Here is a 24,025-nt window from a genome sequence, read left to right as displayed (position 1 = left end):
GCTGAACCTACAGGCTCACATCCAACCAACAGAACAAGGCAGAATGGTGACGTGCAACTTCCAAGACTGGGTCCTAACAGGTGCCGTGACTTCCTGCATTCACTCATTCATATTCATTCATTCTCTCTCTCTCTCTCTCTCTCTCTCTCTCTCTCTCTCTCTCTCTCTCTCTCTCCACTCTGGAGAAGGCAGCTGCCATGCTGTAAGGGCACTCACGCTGCCTAGACAGGCCCGTGTGGTAAGGACTGAGGCCTCCAATGAGACAGCCACCCTGTAAGAGGATCCTCGAGCCCATCTGGCCTTCAGGTGACGGCAGCCCTGGCCGACATCCTACTACAACTCGAGACCCTGAGCCACATCTGCCTAGTGAAGCCGCAGACACCGTAAGCTAACGCAGGTTTGCTGTTCTAAGGGGTTAGCCTCCTAACCCCTCCCCCCAGACCATGCAGCTGAAAGGGAGCCGGGTCAGGTGCCAGCGTGAGGTTAGAGCCTCCTCCCGCGGCGAGGGCAGCGCACGCAGACGGCTGCTTACTCACCTTTCCTGGTCCTGCAGGTGGAGCAGCAGGTGCACACTGTGGGGATGGGGCACCATCAGTGATAACCCTCCGACAGGAACCGCCCAGGCACACAGGGAGGCCCCGGGGAAGTGTGGGGTGCCAGTGCGTTCAATATCGGGGTCCCAGGGATGTGGACACCACGCAGGGGAGGGGATCATTCCAGATGCAGCTTCCTCTCGGGTTATGAACCCAGCAGCTGGAAAATGCCCTTGCCCAGCCCACAGAGGTTAGTTCTTGTATCCGGCAGCCATAGGGAAGGCAGGGGCTGGGGTCAAAATTCCCTCTGGGAAGTAAACTCCACCCAGAAGCCCCTCCTTTCTACACCTTTCAGGGCAGAGTGACCTCTATGAAACCTCAGCCTGACCTCTGACCCCCCAAATGCTTGTGTCTGGCCATTTGGTCGAAGGCCTAATTTGCTGTTTTGCACACTCCACTGGTTTTGGTGTACACCCAGGCCTTGATATACAGCAGGTGCTCACTAAATACATGCTGACTGTCTCCACATTCAGGGAAAGCAACAATCATCCTTTCAGCTCCCTCTGTACCCTTCACAGGCTCCAGTGTCTTTCAACAAATGGTGCCTGACAAAACACCTCCCAGTTCATTCTCTAAGGAGGGCAATGTGTTCTTGCAAACTCCATATTGTTCTTTTGCACATTGGGCATATGTTTTTATTTTACACTAGAGGCCTGGTGCACAAAATTCATGAACTCGAGGAGTCCCTCAGCCCGGCCTACACCCTCTCACAGTCCGGAAGCCCTCTGGGGATGTCCGGCTGACAGCTTAGGCCCGCTCCCCCTGCCCCACCAGGAGCGGGACTAAGCCGTCAGTCAGACATCCTTAGCGCTGCCACGGAGGCGGGAGAGACTCCCACTACCACCGCTGCACTTGCCAGCCGTGAGCCCGGCTTCTGGCTCAGCAGCACTCCTCCTGTGGGAGTGCACTGACCACAAGGGGACAGTTCCTGCATTAAGTGTCTGCCCCCCAGTGGTCATTGCGCTTCATAGCAACCTGTTGTTCTACTGTTACATCAATTTGCATATTAGCCTTTTATTATACAGGATGGCTTGTTAAATAAGATCTCATTCTATTTTGTACTTTTTTCACTAGGCATCATGTTTTCAGGATCAAACAGTAAGCACTGGAACTGTTGGCTGCACACAACTGTCTTCTCCCAGGTTGCCTTAACTCCTGCTACCATCCAGGGTTTGCAAATTACTTGTTTGCTCTCCCTACAGCCCTAAGACATAGGCTGAACAGGGACTGTGACCTTTCACTGGCAGAGAAAACTTAAGATTGGGCTCATCTTCTGTGCGGAGGTCAAATCTGGCAGCGACCTCCTGGGCTATCACTCCGAGAAAGGCCCAGGGGAACACGTGTGGCGACCCTTGGTGACATCTCCTCGCTGTGCTGCCTGCACAGGTCAGTGTCGCCCGGCCAGGATGGCAGCCCAGGCTCGGGCCTTTCTCCTACCAGACCACACCCATGTCCAAGGCCCACATGGGGGCTGGGAAGGCACGCCAGCCTGTGGGGCTGGGCCTTCTTTGCCAGACTTCCTCCTAGGCACCCCACCCCTCAACTCAGGGGTTCTGATGGCCCCAGATTGGGGCGCCTTTGCCCCAGGCTCAGGCCTTGGGCCATCTTTCACCTTGTCTTTCTTTCTGAGATAACTTTTGTTTTAGCTCCCAGAACAGCTGGGAAGAAGGCCACATGGCCTTTGTCCTCCCTGCTGGTCCAGCACCTCCACTCTCTGTCCCTGAGACACAGGTGCCCAGGCCCAGGGCGGGCAGTACGGAGAGCTGGGCCACACGGCAGCACAGGGGGTCTGGGTTCTCCACGGAGCGCCACCTGCTTGGCCTGCAGCCAGGGCCCTCCCCACTGCCTCCCGGGGGTGTCAGAGCAGGTCACTGCAGTGAGGGCGGGGCCAACACCAACACAACATCATTCAACTTTGCTTTGGGCCCTTCCAATGCCGGGGGTCTCACTGCCTCACAGGCAGCTCGTTCTCTCCTGGACACTTTCATGTTATAAAGTGCTTTCGCAGGTGAATGAAATAACAAGGACAGTAACGGCAGCGACTACAGAGAGTGCCAGGCCTGGTCCGAAGCGCTTTTACATGGTTATTTCCCGAGAATCCTCATAACCCCGCAGATGGGAGCTGTCAGTCCTCGCGCACGGGTAAGGAACCTCAGGCGCAGGGAGAGTAAACCCTTGTCCAGGCCACACAGCCAATAGGTGATCCTCCCTGGAACTCCACGCCATCGGTGCTTGCTCTGCCCTCTGAGCTTCACAGAGTTGGGGCCCTTTTTTCTTCCCAATGACAGCTTGCCTTTGAGGCTCGGTAGCCAATGAGCTGCTCAAGGTGGAGGCGATACCTGATTCCACTCCCTCCCTGTCCCTGAGAGGGTGCCCAGTGGGTCAGAAGCTTAGATGTTCAGGAAACCTGGGTGGTCAGTGAGCAAACAGAGGGCACTGGCCCAGGAGCCAGGAGGCCAAGGAGAAGGCCACCCGCAGGTGACACTGGTGGCGATTCCCTTCCCTGGGCCTTTGTCCTTTTGTTGGTAAAATCAGAGGTTAGACTAAGTGGCCCCTGAGTCCCTCCCGGCCTGGCCTCTGGGATTCCATTCTAAGTTCTCCTGGGGCGGGTTCCCCAGGAGGTAACCTCTCCCTCAGGGGGCCGGCCCTGCCATGGCCACGCCTCGCCTCCCAGCCCTGCGAGGGTTAAAATAAACACTTCCTCTCCAACAGGAAAGTCAGTCTTCCACCCTGGGGCCGGTGAAGGGTTATGCTGAGAGGTGAGGAGCCTGGTGGACACAGGCTGGCTCTGGGCTGGCCGGCCTTCCCTGGATGGCGCCTGGCTGGCATTCGCTGGGAGGCCACAGGGCTCCTTTCCCAGCCACACCCAAGACCTCCCAAAGGCAGGCGGGCTCCCTGGGGCTCAGGCCAAGGTGCCACCTGCAGGCTGCACCTCACAATCAGGGTCCAGGTGGCCTGGATGTCCCTGTTGCTACATGTAAGAGCAAGGCAGCCACCAGGCTCACATCATAGCCACAGGTTCCAAACAAACGGCCCAATTCCCACCCGAAGCTCCATGTCCCACAAGGGCGAGGGCAGAGGCGGCCACCCAGACCTGTCTCCTGCCCCTTCACCAGCACCCTCTGCCCGCAGTGGCCGTGCTCAGCTCCTGGGGACCAAGGTCCCTGCATTCCCCCAAGGAACAGCCTGCGAAATCCTGAGTCCGGGCCCAGCTCCCTACCCTGACCCATGCCCCGCCTTCACAAGCCTGAAACCCAGGCTTGGGCCAGATGTCCCGGCACGCTGCACCGCCTCTGGGTCTCACCCCGACCTCAGGATCTCTGCAGGTGGGCCCAGCTGCCAGGTCCCCAGGTCAGTCCTAATACAGGCCACCTCGTGCCCGGAGTCTGACAACCAGAGGCAGAGGCAGAGGTGCAGTTTCCGTAAAGCCCGAGCCTCCCCAGGACTGAGACCTCAGAGCAGAGGGGACCGGAAGTAATCGTGCAGGTGAAAGGAACCATGGAGCCCACAGTCCTGGGTAGGTGGGAGGGGCCCTCAGGTACTCCAGACAGGAAGCCCTCCTGGGAGGGAGGTCAGAGAGGAGGAGGGCAGAGAGGGCTGCCTGGGCCCGGCCAGCTGTGCCTGCCGCCTTCAGGTTTGGTCCAGGCACTGCGACCCAACCACCCCAGCCCCCAGGCAATCGCATGTGGTGCAGGTGACCCACACCTGCCCCAGTCAGAGTCCACAGGCCAGCTCCCTGTCCTGGCCGCAGGGGTGCTCTGCCCGTGGCCGGCCCGGCATGGTCTGGTGAACTCTGTGTTGGTGGCAAGCCCCTGGGCCAGGGCCCAGTGACAGGCACACAGTGGACTGGGCCCCTCCGTGGAAGTGAGGCTGGGGAGGTGGACGGGGAGGAGGGGAGTGACATACCTGAGCTGCCAGCGCTCTCAGAAGCACTCCTGGACATCTTGGGCTGGCCCTGTTTGCCGGCCCGCCCGGACCCCGCGGGAGGGGGGCCTGAGGGCGCAGGGGCACCGTCTCCCCGAATGGTGGTGAGGTCCTGCATGCTGAAGCTCCGGAGTCTCTCCGATAAGGCACCCTGTCCCTGGGCACAACACAGGAGGGACACACGTCAGAGGCCGGACCACGGACCAGGGGCAGTGGTGGGAGAGGCATGACAAAGCCAACAGGAAGCTCTGCCGGTCAGCGAGGTGGGAACAGAGACCCGGAGGGACTTGCTGGAAACACTGAGGGTCAAGGTCGGGACTATCCCAGGGCCACTGCGGGCTCAGCAAGTGCTCCTCTGGCTCTGGCTCCAGCTCCTTCCTCCCCTTCGGCTGCCTCTAGGAGCCGCAGACGGACAACCCAGACCCGGGCTGAGGATGTGCCATCGCCTGCAGCTCTGCTCCCAGGGCCTGACCGCTGCTCCTCGGGTTTATAGACTGAAACCTCTTCTTCAGCCCTCAGTACTCCAGTATTTGGTTAGAAAATCAGAACCTAGTAATATGGGTGTCCCACCCATACTCTTTTTCATCGGGAAGGGAAACACGGAACAGTTCTTCTAATTGGTGCGACAGCGGCAATTTCTTTTTATCTGCTCCACGGCGCTGGTTTTGGGGAAATTTCCCCCCCCCCCCCCCCCCCCCCCCCCCCCCCCCCCCCCCCGTGGCATTGGAGCTTCATGAAATACCCGAAGGGGATGGAGCAGGAAGGAAATAGGACGTGGAGAAACCCTGCTGGCTGTAACCACTGCATGTTGGGAGGGAGCCGTGGAGTTCAGCCCACGGGGAAACTGTTCTTGTGTTCAGGAAGCAAGATCGACCCACTACAGTTCTGAAGGGAAGGTCCTGGCTGCCTGCAGGGGAGAATGGGTGTCCCTGAAAGGGGTCAGCGAGAGGCTCAGGGACAGGGCGGTGCTTTAGGGCCTCGGGGCTGCAGGGGGACCGTGTTTGGGGAAGAAGGAGAGCTGGGGGGAGGGGTGGGGGGGAGGCTGGTAGGAGACTGGGTTGTTGAGAATTGGGTTGAGATTTGAATGAAAGGTGACAGGCAAGTAACCACCAAGCAAAGGAATGAACTCTGGGCTTCAGAAATACTGGGGGCGTCAGCCTTCCCACAGGTACCTGGGACGGTGGGGGATGGGAACGGGACATGCATTTGCATATGAGGGAAGAGTGGCTCTGGAGGGCTGAAGGGCTTGGGGACAATAAAGCACTACAAACAACAGAAAGGACACATCAGCACAAAGTCAATGAGATGGCTAACAGGAGTGCCCTGGGCTGGGGCTGGGTGTGTGTGTGTGTGTGTGTGTGTGTGTGTGTGTGTGGCGGGAGGTGGCGGGGGGAGGGGGGCCTGATGAAACAAACAAGCTTTGTCAGAGGCTTTCAGAGGCGGCAGCAGGGTTTGGGGAATTCTTTCATTTTACTTAATAAGAAAACAGTAATGAAAACGGGCCACCAGAGCACAGCAGTTCACCGTCTGACCTCAGAGAGAGCCGCTGACAAAGGAGCAAGTGCGCCTGAGCTCCTGAGAGGGGAGGGAACAGGGGCGTGTGGACAGGTTTAGAAGGAATGTCGGAATAAAACATTAAAATGAAAAGGTAAGTCCTTCGCCTCCCAAAGGTATGAAGACAATGCCTCCAAGAAACGAACAACGGAAAGAAACCTGTTTAAATAATCAAATATATACGATCAGAAAGATAAATCCAGGCGAAGGGGTTTGGGAGGACGTTATGTGAAAAAAGGCAGCAATCACCCCAGTCACTCAGACCTGCTCTGGAACCAGGGACATGGGGTCTGAGGCCTCACCGTCTAGACATGAACGCTGGGTGGTCTCTGCCAAGAGCACGAGGGAGGACCCGCTGCCCAGCTGCTCTCCAAGTCTATCAGCAATGAGCCATGATTATTTTACTCAGAACATTCTGGAATCTAGATATCTAGAATTTAGAAGAAATTAGATGGCTAAAGAACAAAAACTAATTCTGAAAAGAGAGAAAATACTCTGATCATTATAAAGGAGTAATTCAATGTTAGCTTAACATTCAGGAAAACCGCTCCTGACTCGCGCTTCCATTTACCCTCCCAGTTATTCATTTACCTGGTCCGTAATCTCCCATCGAGGGCAAGGCTCTGTGTGGGTGTTGTTAGGAAATACCAAAAACACAGTTTGATTTCTGACGAAATGTGGAAAGACTAATGTCCAAGTAAGACAAAGGTGCCAGACCAGAAGCTTCGGAGATCGAAGATGAAGAGCAACAGCTCTAGAGTCACCCCTGGACTCAAACGCAGCCTTATCCCCAACAGCTGGGGGACCTGAACCGCTCTCCGCCTCACGACTCCCGTCTGCAGAAGAGCGTTCTCACGGCAGGATGGCAGCGAGGACTAAGTGAGATTATGCCCATAGAAGAATCCACGACAAAGCCCAATGCATAGTAACTGTTCGAGCCCTAGCCCACTTGGCTCAGTGCATAGAGTGTCGGCTCCCAGACTGAAGAATCCTGGGTTCAATTCCAGTCAAGGGCACACACCTCAGTTGCAGGCTCGTTCCCCAGCCCCAGTGGTGCATTCAGGAGGCAATCAATTGATGTGTCTCTCACATCAATGTTTCTCTCTGTCTCTCCCCTTCCCTTCCACTCTCTCTAAAAATCAATGGGAAAAATATCATCAGGCAAGGGTTAACAACAACAATAACAAATGTCACCTCCTGTGATGGTAAATGCTGCTGTGCCTAAGACACACAAGTTGCTGAGGAAATTTAAAAAAGAAAAGAAAAGAAAAGAAAAGAAAAGAGGAGAGGAGAGGAGAGGAGAGGAGAGGAGAGGAGAGGAGAGGAGAGGAGAAGAGAAAAGAAAAGAAAAGAAAAGAAAAGAAAAGAAAAGAAAAGAAAAGAAAAGAAAAGAAAGAAAAGAAGAAAAGAAAAGAAAAGAAAAGAAAAGAAAAGAAAAGAAAAGAAAAGAAAAGAGAAAAGATCACTTCTGGCCAAAGGATGAGAAGGGGCTTCATGATCCCAAGCCCAATAGATGACCAGGAACTAACCATCAGTGGGCCTGCCAGCTCTCACAACGCTCAGCAGTGTCTGAGGGACAGCGGCAGCAGGCATCACCCAGTCCAGTTCACAAAGGCCTCGATCCACGCCCGGAAGCCAGCCAGCCGGGCTCCAATATCACCGGCATCATGAAGACTGGAAGTGGCAGAGGTTAGGACAGAGGAGGAGGTAATAATAGCTCGGTACCAACCGAGTCCTGACTCCGAGGAAATCCCAGCGGCAGGGCCACAAGGCTCTTGAAAACAAATTAGCTGTACCCGTCAAAAGCAGCCGAGATGGTCAACATTAACCTCTAAGCCTCTCAGCCCTGCCCTGTCTCCACTCAAAGCCCCATTTCTATTCACTCTCCACAAACCCAACCCTCCGGTGGGGCCACTTCAGCTCCGCTCCCGGGAACCTTCACTTCCTTATTCTGGGAACAAGCAAGCGTTGTTCACTGGCATTAAGCAAAATTGGGTTATCCATTTTAGAAAAATAAATTTGGATTCCCCAAGTTTGGCAAAGCTTAATATCCGTAATTCGTAATTCGATGAGCCACATTACCATATTAAAAGCTTTGATAGTCCTACAGTGTTTTGGATTAACTCAGTGAACCCCAGATGTATCTGACGACAGTGGGATACACTGTTAGTTGACCATCCAAACGTCATCCCCAACCCCATTCTTGAAATGATGAGAAAAAACAGCTTTCCCAACCTCCCTTGTAGCCATGGATGGCCAGGCGAGGCAGTCCTGGCCAAGGGGAGGGAAGGTGAATCCGCTAAGGGATTTCTGGGGCAGGTATTTCCTCTTCCTGATAACAGGGGAAAGGCCTGACGCTGCTCCCTGCTCCCTGCTTCTGCCTTCGAGGGGGCACAACTGCCACCTTGTGACCCGGAGACGCACAGAGACGCCCACCCAGAGCCCCGGCATCACTAAGTCGCTGGGATAATGACGGCGCCCACTGACTCCTCGACTTCTTGGAAATGATTTTTTTACAGATTTTTAAATTGATTTCCTCAATTCTGAGACATACAGTCTTCATCTGCAACTGGGGTGGGTCTTACAATTGCTGCTGCGGTGCCATCGCTGTCCTTGCCTGCACACACATGCCCTTGGTTGTCACTCCCCATGGCCTGACTGACGGGCACCCCTGCGTGTTCAATTAGCAAACCAATTAGAACCACTTGGAGGAGAACGAGTCCAGGTCGTTAAACTCTACAGCACTTCACTGACACCTTCTGGTAGGATCGAGAAAGTGGCAGCATCCCAGCTGGCAGAGGGGAATCCGCAGCAGCACTGACTCCCTCCCGGAAACGGAGACATGGCCCTGCATCACCCTCACGCAGGGAGGCCAGCGAGCCCAGCGGCAAGGCCATAAATGGTGCGGATCAGCTGAGCTGAAAAGTGATTCAGAGGAGTGAGACTCTGAAAGCGAAGACGTGAGGTTAGGAAGACCTCAGCCAATACATGGTGTTTATAGGTCCCCTTCACTGTATGTACAAAAGTGACACAGAGCCCTGGCCGGCTTGGCTCAGTGGATAGAGCGTCAGCCTGCGGATTGAAGGGTCCCGGGTTCGATTCCGGCCAAGGGCACATGCCTGGGTTGCAGGCTTGATCCCCATTGGGGGGCGTGTAGGAGGCAGCCAATCAATAATTCTCTCTCATCGTTGATGTTTCTATCTCTCTCTCCTCCCTTCCTCTCTGAAATCAATAAAGAAATAGATTTAAAAAACAAAAAAACAAAAGTGACACAGAAAAATCTATGTCTAAACAAGTCCAAGAGTCTTTTTAACAAGGAGACGTAAACATTCTAAGTGGAAAAGCATTATGTCCTAACTTAATTGGCACTATTTTCTTCCTTAGCGGTACATTAAGATGATTATCTTTAGATTCAATGCGAAATGGTTGCTTTCCTCAGAGGAGCGTTCTCTAGCCGGCTCAGCTCCCGTCATGCCCTCAGCGCAGTCTGTGCGTATTTGCTGTGCTCCACACAATCGTATTTGACTGTTGGCTTGTTCGTTGTTTTGCCTTCCCCTCTAGATTGTTTATTTACTATGGCAGCTTTGGCACTCCCCTACTCCACCCAACACACATTAGGGGGTCAAGGACTTGAATGAATGAACACATGGCCATTTACTGAGCAAGCTCCTGGGTAAAACAGGGCGGCAGGAACCCCCCACCCCAATGCATCGCCAGGGTCCCAGCCCTGAAGAGCACCCCACTGAACAGAGAATTGGGCTTTGTCCACAGGAATGTCTGAAAGATGCCAGAGGTCTACCGGGTGCACAGGACACAGGGCACACATCTGAGAGGCAAGGTGTCCAGAGCAGACTGCACTTGACCTGGCCTTGGAGGACTTGGGTGGGGGTGGAGGTGAAGATGGGAAGCAGGTGGGAGCTGTCACCACTCAGAGCTGCCACTTCAGTCCATCCCAGATGAGGTCTTGGAAGTTTTGTCTGCTAAGGAGATGGGGATCCAAGGTACACTGTGCTAATGGCCAAATGAAGGGACTAGTGAAAGCGCCTGCTGAAAGGTTACAGGGTTTCCTTCAGAACAGCCATGTCAGCCCTGGCTGGTGTGCTCAGTGGTTAGGGAATCAGCCCACAGACCAAATGGTCATGGGTTCAATTCCTGGTCAAGGGCACATACCTGGATTGCAGGTTTGATCCCCAGCCCCTGTCAAGGCAGGTGCGGGAGGCAATCAATCAATGTGTCCCTAACATCCATGTCTCTCTCTCTCTCTCTCTCCCCCCTTCCATTCTCTCTAAAACCTCTTCCCTTTCATTCTCTCTAAAAAAAAAAAAAAATCCTCATGTGAAGATTAACAAAAAACTATAATAAAATAAAGTAGCCATGTCAGTGGAGGGCAGGAACAGGAACGAGCTTCCTCTCACCACATGCCCGCTTTTGTGCTTTTAGAATTCTGTACCACGGATGCATTAACCATTAAGGAGTCATTACGATTTCACTTTTAACAACTCCCAAGGCACTCTCTCAAGATCACCTGGAGGACGCCATTTGGTGAACACAGAGCTTGCATGATGCTGAGAAATGCCATAAAAAAAGAAAAGAACCACTTAAAAACAAAACAAAAACAACTGAGAAGGAAGTGGCACCTTCAGAAACTGTGATGCACTGGCGTGCAGTCCCAAGCACCTCACCTCAGCAAAGCCCATGGGGCCCCCTCAGCCTTGCAGTTTCATTGGGAAATTAAAGGGCGGAACAAGATTCCCCCCGACCTGGAAGATTCTGAGATCCAGAATGTATGACCCTCTCCCATGGCTCACTGTCTGAATCTGACTGCAATTCTAAAAGGAGAGTTTCTAAAATGCTTTGAGCCCTGACCAGTGTGGCTCTGCTGGCTGGGTACTGTCCCATGCACCTGCAGCAAGAGGTCGCCGGTTGGATTCCCAGTCAGGACTCCATCCCCAGCAGGGCGTGTGCAGGAGGCAGCCAAGCGATGTTTCCCTCTCACATCAATGTCTCTCTCTCTCTCTCTCCCCCTGCCTCAACTCAATAAAAACATATTTACAAAAATAAATAAAGATAAAAATCTTTGTAAATCTCTAGAATACAGTGGGGCCTTGACTTACGAGTGTCCTGACTAACAAGTTTTTTGAGATACCAGCTGTCTCTCCGCCGATTTTTTGCATTGAGTTGATAGAGTAATTTGAGTTAACGAGCTCCTTAACGAGCTCGGTCTCGGAACGAATTAAACTCGTAAGTCAAGGCCCCACTGTACATGTTGCCTTCCCCCCACCCCCAAGGTCAAGGCCCCACTGTACATGTTGCCTTCCCCCCACCCCCAAGGTAACTCTGAGGAAGGGTGAAAAAGTCCCTGCATGTGTGTGTTTACATATTTTTATTGATTTCGGAGAGGGAAGGAAAGCGAGAGAGAGAGATAGAAACAATGATGGGAGAGAATCACTGATCGGCTGCCTCCTGCACGCCCCACACTGGGATTGAGCCCACCACTCAGGCATGTGCCCTGACCGGGAATCGAACCGTGACCTCCTGGTTCATAGGTCGACGATCGACCACTGAACCGTGCCAGCGAGGCCATGTGTGTGTGTTTTTTAAATGTCTTGTATAAATTCCCCCCAGTCACCACTGAATTCAGAATATGAGCCACAGGAAAAGCTAAGAAAAGCATTTGGGGGCCATTTAATGAATTCAGGTCAGCCTCCTCCAGGCACATCTGAGCACCTGCCCCTGGGGGTGTCACAGCACAAGTCAGCACTGTCCTCAGCACCCCTCCTGGAAGAACCTCTCACAGCCTCCCGTGAAGCCAATCTCCTGCTTGTGCTGTCGGCTCTTGGGGCTCTTTGCTCCCCTCAGTTTACGTGCTGTTTGCTCTAACTGGCCCAACCTGCTGCTTTCTGGGCAGGACAGCCCATGAGGCCCAGTGGTTCTCCCAGAGGTGCTCCCCAGAACGGCAAAAATTCCACACAAGTATCTTGGGGGCAAAGGCAATGATATTCCTGGTTACCATTATTGTTGTTGTTAATCCTCACCCGAGGATATTTTCCCATTGACTTTTAGGGGGTGTAGAAGAGAGAGGGACAGACAGAAAGAAACATCAATGTGAGAGAAACACATCGACTGGTTGCCTCCTGCACGAGCCCTGACAGGGCCCGGGCTGGGGAGGAGCCTGCAACCAAGGTAAATGCCCTTTGGTCTTCAGGTTGACATTCTATTCACTGAGACAAACCAGCTAGGGCTATTCTTGATTAATCTTTTTTCCTAAGTAACACTCTTAGAAAATTGAACTTCAAGAGGTAAAGTGTGTCACTAAATTTTCTATTAATCTGAGAGCTTTAATTTCTAATCCTTCCCCCAGTTTGTAAAGGGTAAGAAAGCCATGTAGCCAACACACAGCCAATTCTGTATGTTTCAATGTTTTCTTGGGGGGGGGGGCGTAATTCAGAGAAGACCCAGACTTTTGTGACCTGGTAATCCAAGTGAAACAATTCACCACCGATAGAATGCCTGCAGGCTGGTCCCTGAGCCCTGACTAACACAGCAGTTGAGCTTGTCTGCAAGCCCCTGATGAGGTCCCCGCTTCCAGAGGGACACAGCGCCACGGGGGAGGAGGGTGTCCGGGTTCTGCTGCCGAGCACACATTTCAGCCCATCTCACCTCATGCGTGTCTGATCCCCTCAACTGTCAACAATGAGAGTACAGACAAGAGGTTTTAGTGCGACAGGCAATGGACAGCAGAGCCACCAGCACGGCCACACTTCCCACTAGCCATTCAGAGTTAGTAGTTCCGTCTGGGACCCCGGTGCGGCCACCTCACTGGCAGTTCCCTCAGCCCCACATGCTCCACAGCGGGCCAGGCGGGCTCCTCACCACATGCTGCGTGAAGACCGCCGTGTCTGTGACATGACAGGGAGTAACAAACAAGAGAGGCCTACTCCCCACTAGAGCAGCAATCACCAAACTGAATTCACGTCCCAGGCATCAGAGAGAAGAAAAAGAAAGTCAGATGGGTAAGTTAGGCGCTACCCAATTAATGCAGTGAGAGGCTCCGGAAGGTCGGAGAAGTGGGACCGGCCCTGGGATTAAGGCATACGCACACACACAGGTGTCAGCGGGAGGCACCTGGCACTGATCCAGACCATGCGCGGGTGGGTTGTGGGGGCTGCTGGCCTCTCTACCCCACTGGATCAGTCTGGAGTTAGTCACACCTCTCAGCGGGGTTACCTGCCCTTCTCTGAGGTCCAAAGAGTAGACAAAATGAAAGAGTCGAGCCACCTGATAAGGGGAAAAGAAAAAATGCCATGGGCACCAAGCCTACAAAACGGGATTGGAGGGAGCCATGGTACCCTCGCCTCCTACACTGACACATTTCTTTATTCACTCACTCGCTCATTTATTCATTCACTCACTCGTTCATTCACTCACTCACTCGCTCATTTATTCATTCACTCACTCGTTCATTCACTCATTCATTCATTCATTAATTTATTCATTCATTCATTAATTTATTCACTCACTCATTCATTCACTCACTAATTCATTCATTAATTTATTCACTCACTCATTCATTCACTCACTAATTTGCAGGAAACAGTGATGTTTACAAAGCTCTGTGTGAATCTCTGCAGAGAAACAAAATGAAATAAAACTTGATATGGTTCCTACTCCCAAGGAGCTCACAGTGTAGCTGGGGCATCAGGACATAAATGCACACAAGTCCGGCAAATGACAAAGATGACCAGGTGCGTGACGGAAATCAGGGGAGGGAGAGACGCACTGTTGGTCGAAACGCCTCCGGGGAGGCCTCATACAGGAGTTCAAGCTTGAGCACGGCAAGGACTGCATGGTCAGACAGAAAGGGAAGGAGACTGTGGCTGGTGAGTGGTAGGGCCAAGACGGGAGTGGAAAACCGAGGAGCACGTGGGAAACGGGGACTGGACCAGTCTGAGAGGGTCTAAGGCCAGTGAGGAATGAGAGAGAGGCCTGGGAAACGTGTACTGGGCTGCCTACGTGTGAGCTCTGATGAGAGCCTGCTGAAGGTTCTGAGCAGTGAGCGCTGTGAAGGAAGCAGGACTTTAGAATAAGGAGAACATCCTGGAGGCACCGTGTAGCGCACCATGTAGCGCACCATGTGGCGCACCCGGAGAGCCGCCGAGACCTGCTCTCTCCTCCTCCCTCAGGCTGCGGCGGGGCACAGGGATGTCTGGAAGCAAGACTGTTTCCTAGCCTCCCTTCTGGGAAATGCCCTGAGTGGGAGATGAACCGCTGAGAGGCGGCTGGTTTGGAACAGGCTGGACACAGGGGCTGAGAGAAGGGGCGCTGAGCTCAGCAGCAGGGCCGGGGGTGAGGCAGGGCTGTGCTGAATAATGATACGCAGAGATGAGTTAGGTCCCTGGACACCAGACCAGGGCCTGGTCACCGGGGGCCGGCCAGCACCCAGGTGCTGGGATTTCGGGGCTATCCCTGCCCTTGCAGGCAGATGCCCCCCACTGAGGTGAACTGTCTCAGCTGGGAGCTTCGCCTGCTCCAGGCTTCCTCCTGGGAGAGGAGGCCCTGGGGGAGGTTAACGGCCAGCAGAGCTCTTCATTGCAGGGAAAGGTGGCACTGCACCTGCTGGGAGGGACATGAGAGGGAAGGAAGGACTGAGAGCATCCACCAGGGGAGCTTGCTCGGCTGTCAGTGCAGTGGAGCTGGAGTGAGACTTACACACGTGCCCACGCTATCCTCAGGGCTGAAGAACCGGATCTCATGGTAACAGGTGCTTGCGGCCCACATCCCTTTACCTGGTATGGACCCCCTCCTGCACTGAAGTGCTGCCCCAGCCTCGCCTCGAGGCCAAGAGGGGGCCGCCTTGGCAGCACTTGCTGGCTGGCTTTGCATATTAATGCACCTTCTTAACTGCCTTCTGACCATTTTATTGACATAAAATGGTCAGAAGGCAGGCAGCCAACCTGAAAAGTATCCAGGGCTGTGGCTGACTCTAAATTCTCAGGGGCAGATCAGGCCCTCAGCTCAGGTCCTCGGGGCCTGGTGGTGTGACCTAAGTAGAAAACGGTCAGGGGCCATCAGTCCAGCGTGTGTGGAGGGGAGTGGGGTCAGGGGTGCTCAGAGAGATGCAAGGAACGCTGGACTGGGAGCTAGAGATTCTCGCCCTGGCCCAGCTTGGCTGTATGACCTTGGGCAAGCCACTCCACATCCCGCCTCCGTGTCCTCCCCTGTGAAGCACGGGCTACAGAAGATGGCATCGAGGTGCCTTCCTGCCCTAGCAACCACGGTCTGCCTGTCGTTCTCTCCTGGGGCAGGTGGGGACAGGAGGAGGAGGGAAGGGGGCAGGTGCTCATGTGTAGAAAGCTGCCCCACGGGGACCCGCTCACCTCGAGGCTGAGGAGGACAAAGAAGTCGCTGCATGGGAAGTCGGGCCCAGAGCCAGGAGGGACCAAGCCCAGGGCAGGAAAGTGCTTGCCCAGGGAGACACGGCACCGGCAGGGCAGACCGGGACGGAGAAGAGAGGCTGATCCACAGAGTGGGAAACTCTCCTGAATTGCAAACACCTGCCCAATGGCAGCATCTGACTTATTTCTCTTATTCTGTCCAACAGTGAAGAGAAGACCATGATCAGCCTCAGAGAGCAAACCAACCTGAGCAGAGGGGAGTAGCAGGCAACCTTTATTAATCCCTCGGTGGGACCGCTACCTCCTGTGAAGTCTATGTGCATCGTCTCAGCTGACCTGGGGAGGCACCACTCTCGTGCCCATTCTGCGGGTGAAGAGGCTGAGGCTCAGGGGCTCATCAGTAAGTGGGGAGCTGGGGTTTTTAACCCCGTCTCCTTATCTCCAAAGCCACTCAATGCTAAGAACTGCTCTATGGGCCAGGACAGTCCTTCATTCCTTTAACGTTTACTGACACCCACTGGGGAGGATAAGGCACGAATATAAATGACCACAAGAGTAAGAGAGGCCAGTTCCACCTGGAATCAGGGGAGGTTTTGTGAGGCAGCATCTGACCTTGAAGGTGGACTGAATTTCAAACAGGCAGAAACTGGGGCAGATGAAGAACCAATATGAGCAGGGAAGAGAAAATTCCAGAAATAGTACACAGTGGTGCTGTGAGGGCAGTCCAAGAAGAGCCAAAGGTAAGGAGGGACAAGACAGGAGGCTGGGCGCGGGCTCTGACTGCACAGGCCTCAAACGGGAAGGGAGAGGAGCAGTCGACCACGTGGGTGGCTACTGCAATGGTCCAAGCTAGAAGGGAGGGTGAGGAGAAGAGGGAAGGGAGGAAGCAGGTGCATCAGGTGACAGCTGGTGGCCCTGGGAGGGAGAGGAGAGCCGGGGAGAAATCCTACCCAACACTCAGGGAGAGAAGTGTCAGGAAGGACAAGATGACCAAGAAGCTGCCGCATCATCGCAGCCAAGAAACAGCTCTTCCCCTCACATGTGATCCTAAAAGTGCTTCCTCAGACCCCCGAGGCTCAACCAGGCTTCTCTCTTTCCTCTGACGCCCGATGCACACGGCTACATATAATCTCCACGGGTCAGCAGGGAACAGAGAGGGCCGAGTGATGTCAGGCCAGCACCTGTGTCTGAAGTCCAGCCCTCCCTCCGCAGCGGCCTGGGACGCTGGGCTTTGTGCGTGTCAGTCCCCCTGCCACCCACCGAGTGGAGTGAGGAGAGGGGATGTTCCCAGGAGAAACGTTTAGGGAAAGGGATCCAGATGGCGGGGCGCTGAATGACAAGGGGAGTGTGGCGGAACCGCATGGTGAGGTCCGGCTGGTTCCGCTTCAGCGTGTGCTAAGCTGGGTGGAAGCTCATTTGTGTGGGAGGCGAGAGGGTAGGGAATATTTCCAAACTTTTTCAGCAGGTTGTCCACGACAGTTTAGATAATCTTCGTGTTTAAAACCGGTTGCCGTGGTGAATTCCAAATATTAACTTTATGGCACACGGTCTTCAGCTACAAGAGAAGGCAGCTAACTTGATGGGAGCTAGCCAGGGGCTGGACACGGCCCTCGGGGGTGAAGGGACAAGCGTGAGGCTTCCTGTCGTCCTTGGTCACTGGAGGGTGTGAAGCCACAGCAGTGAGACCCGGGGACCTGGAGGGGACAGCCGTCTTCTCTTCTTCCTTGAAAATACCTTCTAAGCACGAGGGAGGCTTTGTAAAAGGAAAAGCGACACCCGCCCGCTGGTGACCTGCACACACAGGTGGTTCTGCAGGAAGAAAGCAAGGGCCAGGGCAAGTGAGTCCGCTGGGCCAGAGCCTCAATCACTGTGCTCACGACCTTCCCAGAACGAGCTTCTGGTTCCAAAAATAAAGTTACAGCAGCATTTTATTAAAACAAGAGGTTTAGCTAAAGCAGTGATGGATACGAGAGGATGCGAGGGAGAGGTTTTTTTTTAAATGTTTAACCCTTTGTGCTGAGTAATTCTGAGGTCTCTTTTCTTAGAGTGATAACTGATTTGTGAACTGAGTGTTTTGTAGAATGTGTTGTATGTTTAAAACAAAATTGAGGAGGAATAAAACAATGAGTGAGAAAACACTTCTCCGTGGACCCAGCTGTTCCGATGCTAGGACTACAACTGAGACTTGGCTACCCCCTGGTGGCTGCTGGCCTTACTGCAGGCAAAGTGCCTGAGCTGGATGGCAAGTCAGAGCCGTGGAGGTCATGGTCACGGTGTTGAAGAAAGCAGGACCAGGACCAGACCAGGGAGAGGAGGAAGAAATGAAAGCTACACCACAGGGGAAGCGATAGGCTGAGTTTCCATCTCCTGTTTTCCCAGTGAACCTCAGACACAGAGCCTCCTTGTCAGGACAGAGCACTGCAGGCGAAGGGGTGAAGGCGCGGCAAAGAGAACCCAGAGGATTAACTGAGGGCGTGGAGCAGTGCTGCCAGGACAGCCAACTGCGAGGGTGAAAAGATCCACATCTGTGCCAGCCCCCGCCATGGCGCCTGCTGAGGACACGAAATGGCGTCCAAGGACTGGGGAACTGGATTTTAAGCTTACTTAAAAATAAGTAATTTGAATGTAAATAGTCAGAGGTGGCAAGTGGTCACCACATTGAGCAGGATTGGAGAAATAAAAAAGGTTTACTCTTCAAATCAATCATCAAGGTTTAACAAGCAGCTATGCAGTACAACACTAAACAACACTAAACAAGTGGGCACTGTTTGGTTTTGTTTTCTAAGAAAGAAAAAAGGAAAAGAATCCAGAGCCCCTCACCTCCAGAAGCTGGCAACCCAACGGGCAGTATTTGATTCTAGGGGGGAAACCTCACACACTCTGGGGAAGAAGATCCCTGATTCCCAGAATGCCCGCTTGACTTAGAGCCTCGGTCTTCAACACATGACTTTAATAACGGGATCGGGCCCTGACCAGTTTGGCTCAATGGATAGAGCGTCGGCCTGCAGCCTGAAAGGTCCCAGGTTTGATTCCGGCCAAGGGCAGGTACCTTGGTTGCGGGCAAATCGGCAGTCCCTACTGACTGCAGGAAGCAGCTGATTGATGTTTCTCTCTCTATCTATCCATCTCTGTAAAAAAATCAATAAAATATATTTAAAAATAAATAAAAATAACGGGATTGGTACCAATGCAACTGCTCTGGAGAGGGGATTCCCGGGGGCAGGAACGAAGCCTTATTTTTCAAGTTCTGAGACAAGTGGAAAGCAAGGTCGGTTTACCAGGCCTGGGACTTGGGCAGGTGGAAGAGACCTCAGATGTGGTTCAAGTTTCAAGGGGGACAAGGGGGCCGGAAACCTCATGGTCTTGATCAATGGGTTTCACTGTGGTTGTTTGTGAGAGAATGTGTTTTGCTTAATAAATGAATTTCCAGAGCATTATTTTTAAAAAGGGAGAGAGATTTCCAAGTCTGGTCTCCACGAGACCTGGGGCTCCATTTCCCTGGGGGTGTAATTACAGGCTAGGAAACAGCTGATGTCCAGGCAAGGAGGCGGTCAGAGACGGGACACTTAGAAGGTGCTGGAGAAGGGTGTCCCCAGGGAGGACACAGAAAAGGTACAACACTTCCAGGGACAGGGGTTCCTCCGAGGGAAAACTTGGGGTGGGATGAGGGATCATAGGCCTGCGGAGAAATTTCCCGTGTGTCATTTTTTTGTTTGTTTTAGCATTTCCAGTTCTAATGTAACATTAACAATAATAACAACTTATATTTGTACAATGATATGGTTTTTAAAAAACTTCTTCACACTTCACGGTGATGCAAACAAAAACCCTGCAAACATTCATTTTTTTTTTTTTTTTTTTTTAGTGGAAGGGTTCAGGGCTCAAAGTTATAAGGGAAAAAAAAATTTAACTGGCAGTATAGCCCAAAGCCCTTTATTTTTCCAGGTAAGCAGGGCAGTTTCCTCGGAGGGAGCCATCCAAGGATGCAAAAAAGAGCAGAAGTTAAGGGAGGGGTGACCCTCACCCAGTCACTGGTCCCAGCCTCCTTTTAATCCCTTCAAACGAAGAGTCGTTCGCTTACCTCCCACTCTCTCCTGCATCCGTGTGGCTAAACACAATCGGTATTGAGAGTGAGAACTGATTTGTGAGTTGAGAGTGCTTTCTGGCAAGAGACAGGCAGGGTCGAGGAGATGTACAATGGAAGCATGAGCAGGGTGACCACCAACCCCCGTGTGCTTGGGACAGGCCGAGTTAAACCTGTTGTCCAGCATCATTCTCACAGCACCCCTTCCACTCTCAGATGTGTCCTGGTTTGGACATTAAAGTACGTGGTCATCCTAGCCATGGGTGACTTAGGCAGGGTGTCTTTTTAAAAAATACATTTGTATTGATTTCAGAGAGGAAGGCAGAGGGAGAGAGAGATACAAACATCAATGATGAAAGAGATTCATTGATCGGCTGCCTTCTGCACGCCCCCCACTGGGGTTTGAGCCCAGGCATGTGCCCTGACTGAGAATCAACCTGACCTCCTGGTTCACAGGTCCATGCTCAACCACTGATTGCTCTGACTCTTCCCCTGGGGGAACCAACAGGGTTGTTCAGCTTGGCTTTCTCATTATCAAGGTTAATGCTCCTAAGGAGCAAAGTGCTAAAGAGACTCACGTTTTAACCTGAGTCACCTGGGCATTTATGGTTCTGGATGGGGCCTCAGGCAGTGACCCACACAGAGCTGGCTGTTTAAAAACTCATCTGGGGAAGTTGTTAAAAATAGAGATGTATGAGCCAACCGCCTGAGATTCAGATTCAACACATCTGAGAATCTATTAAAAAATGAAAAATAAAGCTTCCCAGGTGGTATGGACAGGAAAGCTAAATTCGACCCCTTAATGAGTCTTTGTCCTTTGACCCCTGTCTGGAGTGATGCATTGTTGCTATGGAAACCATTGATGTGCCCCTCAGCCAAATTGGAGATTACTTCTTTTTTTAGCAAAAATATAAAAAGTAAACTGTTTCAAAAATAGAGGGCATTATTTTTGGAAGAGAAGATTTGTTTCTTCTCTCAAGACATTTCTATTTAGAGACAAAAAGCAAAGCCTCCCAAAGGCAGAAAACTTTCTCCTCTGAAGCCCAATTCCGCAGGAGGCAGGCATCCCTCACAACGTTAGTCCATCTGGAAAGAACTAGGAGAAGTTATTTCCTGAGACAAGTTTCTGACTGTCTGGAGCAGGGGTCCTCAAACTTTTTAAACAGGGGGCCAGTTCACTGTCCTTCAGACCGTTGGAGGGCTGGACTATAGTTTAAAAAAAAACTATGAACACATTCCTATGCACACTGCACATATCTTATTTTGAAGTAAAAAAAACAAAACGGGAACAAATACAATATTTGTATTTGCATGTGGCCCGCGGGCCGTAGTTTGAGGACCCCTGGTCTGGAGCGTCCTGCAGGTTCGTTAGCTGCAGGTGCCTAGCAGGAGGCCTGGGCTCAGGGCTTCCCCAGGAGGTCAGATGGCCGGAGGTGACTGGCCAAGATGGTACCGAGACACTGGCAGCTCCAGTTGAGGCAGACCTGGGAAAGGATGGCCCTACAAATTCACCATCAGAAGAGAATTTACACACAGTGGCTGAGTGGACAGGTGGCCCGTACTGAGCCACCCTGATAATGTACCACGTTTATGCTCTGAGCTGGGTAAGGAGCAGGCACCCATCTTCCTTCAGGCTTCAGAAGCAGAGGAGGTGGGGCAGGGAGAAGAGCTGAAGGAAGGCTTCTGTAGCTTCATGTTGTAAAGTTGGCCTGATGAATTCAGAATTTAGTAATTCTGAGTTCTCTTTTCTTTCAGCTCAAAAATAAAAGCACAAAACGGTTGCATCGCAAACAGAAAGATCTTGGAATTCTTTATAAATCCTGATACATCTCCTTGGGACACCAAAGCGGAATGTTCCCTCCAAAGATACTCCCTGGGCGCCATCACCCGGCAGCAGCTGCTGTACCAAGCTGGGCGAGGCCCCTGGGTACCAGTGGTACGAAGTTCTGTTACAGAGGAGCCACTCCTCTGAAATGGGAGCCATCCCCTCTGGGTCTCCTTCTCTCCCCCAGCCTGTGTGTGCAGAGCTCCCTGACTTCAGGTGGAAGGTGCTTTTCAAACAGACACTCGGTCCCGGTGCTGAGTCTGTCTCCCAGAATTGTTGCTAATGGGCGTCACTCTGAACCAGGGCACAGAGAGTCCCGCTCAGTCTGCGGATCCAGCTGGCTGTCAGCACCCTCCGCCACACCTTCCTCTCAAAGCCCCCGGAGCACCAAGATCCGCATTCATCGCCCTCTTCCGAACCCTCTACTTCCTTCTGCCTACGAGCCCTCACATCGCCACCCAGGACCAGCTTCCTTTTGCTAGTACACCTCGCATCCCCACACGTGGATTTGGGGCGAGGGGTAGTCACCAGGAAAACTAGGACAATCTGCTGCATTTATTCGGAGAGTAAACATCTACCCATTTAATGTTTCAGGGCCACACACATGCTGAGGAACTGACACAACGACAAGGAGAAAGTGATGCGAGAAGAAACCAAGAAGGAACACAGAGGACCCGCGAACAGGCTGGATGGAAGAGAGAAGTAAAGCTTACACCACAACAGCCCACAAGACCAGTGCTTACTTCCAACCTCCCCCACCTGATACCTCTCGTTGCTGCTGTTACACGTATCCTCGCCCTCCAGGTCTGAGCCACTCAACTTCCTCTGGAGCCTGGGGCTGCTGGGGGAGCCTCCGCCTGCCTAGCTTGCGTCTAGGTGACCCTCCCAGTGCACCCTGGGAAGCTGCAGAGAAGCTCTCCCTCCCTCCCTTCCCTCCTCTATTTCTCCGAGGGAGGCCGGAGCTCCAAGTAATTGAGAGGGTATTGACCTGGGACCCTCAGAGGAGCTTCAGGGGCTCAGGGAACCTCTTAACATTGTGTATGTTGTGTGTGCACGCGCACCAGCCATTTTCTGGGGGCGAGGTTCACCATTTTTTCCATTCGATTTTCAAGGGACCCCCCAAAAGGATAAGGAACCACCGACTGGTCCTCAGCTTGTCCTGTGCAGGTTGCAGGGGTGTGAGCAGGGCAAGTGGGAGGGATGGAGACGCTCATGCGGCGTGGAGGTCAGGGCCCAGCACGGTACCTTGGAGGCAGCCATCACCGCCGCTGTGGCCGCCACGTTCAAGCCTCGCTTCCCGAAGTGCACAAGGGCGTCGTAACTCCGGTCTTTTGCTTGGACAAGGCAATCATCGATTTCCTGTCAAAGGAAAACAGAGACACACTGAGCGGGAGGGTTCAGAGGATCTCTGTTCTTTCTCCCTCTCCTGGGGCCTGGGCTTGGCACCTTGCCCAGTCACGATTCCCCCCGGGGCTGAAGTCACGGGCACCTTGGGTGTGTGTGTGAGTAAATGTGAGGGGGGAGGGAGAGAGGCAGAGGAGGTGCAGGGGAATGGAAAAGGGGATTTTGAAACACAGCCACTCACTGACTGACCCTGCTACACACAGCCACTCTCTGAGCCTCGGAAGGACCCTGGGGGGCAGAGAATAAAGTGTCTAACCCCCGACCCACCACTAGTTGGCTGTCAGACCCTGGCACACAGTTCTGTCTTCTGAAAAGCGGGGCAGCGATAGCACCTCCTCGGGGAGCACAGTAAGGGTGGCATGAGGTCACCCCGTGAAGCGTCTGACACAGGGCGGACACCCGTGAGGACACGGAGACCTCCTTCCCTCTGGGCACTGGGCCCTTGCGGCTCTGAAATCCTATGACTGTATGGCTATTTCACACTGTACCCTATCCTAACAGCTCCCCATGTGTTTATCGTCGGGAGGGATTAGGACATAGAAAGAGATGGGTGTTATTTCTGTTGATAAGGCAGATCATTTTGCAGGTAATGAAATAAAGGCAGAAATCAGAAGTCACCTCAGCATCATGCCCCAAGGTAAAGGTGAGGTGGGATAGAGGACGAGGTTGCCTTCGTGACTAAAACAGAGTAAAATCCTGGTTTCATTCCCATTGGAATCAACTCTGGCTTATTCCTTCCAGTTGTGTGTGTGTGTGTGTATGGAGTGGTTCTGTTTCATACAATGGCTGCTGTGTCATCACTGGCTCATTTCAGGGTCCGGTGAGACAGGGACAGTGGCCTCGGTCTCCTTTGCGGGTCAGCACATTTCGTGCATGTCCTTTGCTTGGAGGTGCAGGAGGCAGTCAACCCCTGCTCCTTCCTTGTTTGGCTTCCCCAGGAAGTCACCACAGTCAGCGTCCCTGTGACCCTGACTGCCTGGAAGTGACTCTGGGCAGTTCTTAGGAGTCAGCTGCCTTCACCTCAATGAAATCACAGTGGCAGCTGCAGGGTGAGACAGCCTTCAGGGAAAGGAAGGTAGAAGAGGGATTGGATAACCAGGTCAGGAGTGGGCTCGCCACTCCTCAAAATCCACCCGGTGAGGCAAGAAGTGCCATGTCATCGCTTCTAGAGGGATTCTCAGAGATGTCTATGTAGCCTGCTCACCCCACTGACATGTTCCCCAAAGCCTTCCCTAGAAGCCCAAAG

The 24,025-nt window shown here is 53.0% G+C and overlaps 1 protein-coding gene across 1 annotated transcript in view; it reads right to left on the bottom strand.

Annotated features, from left to right (window-relative positions):
• The window catches only part of REEP1 (receptor accessory protein 1), a 42,487-nt gene that overhangs the window by 6,494 nt on the left and 11,968 nt on the right, over positions 1-24,025 (bottom strand). Inside the window, exons 4-5 of the mRNA XM_023745306.1 lie at positions 22,621-22,734; positions 4,500-4,674 (exon numbers count right to left, since the gene is read on the bottom strand). Of these exons, the coding sequence (XP_023601074.1) occupies positions 4,500-4,674; positions 22,621-22,734 (289 nt within the window). The remainder of the gene's footprint in view (positions 1-4,499; positions 4,675-22,620; positions 22,735-24,025) is intronic.

Source organism: Myotis lucifugus, unplaced genomic scaffold (genome assembly GCF_000147115.1).
Source record: "Myotis lucifugus unplaced genomic scaffold, Myoluc2.0 scaffold_531, whole genome shotgun sequence".
In the NCBI taxonomy this organism is placed as follows: Eukaryota; Metazoa; Chordata; class Mammalia; order Chiroptera; family Vespertilionidae; genus Myotis; species Myotis lucifugus.
The sequence above is the reverse complement of the archived record's forward strand: the minus strand, read 5'-3'. Positions and strand labels throughout refer to the sequence as shown.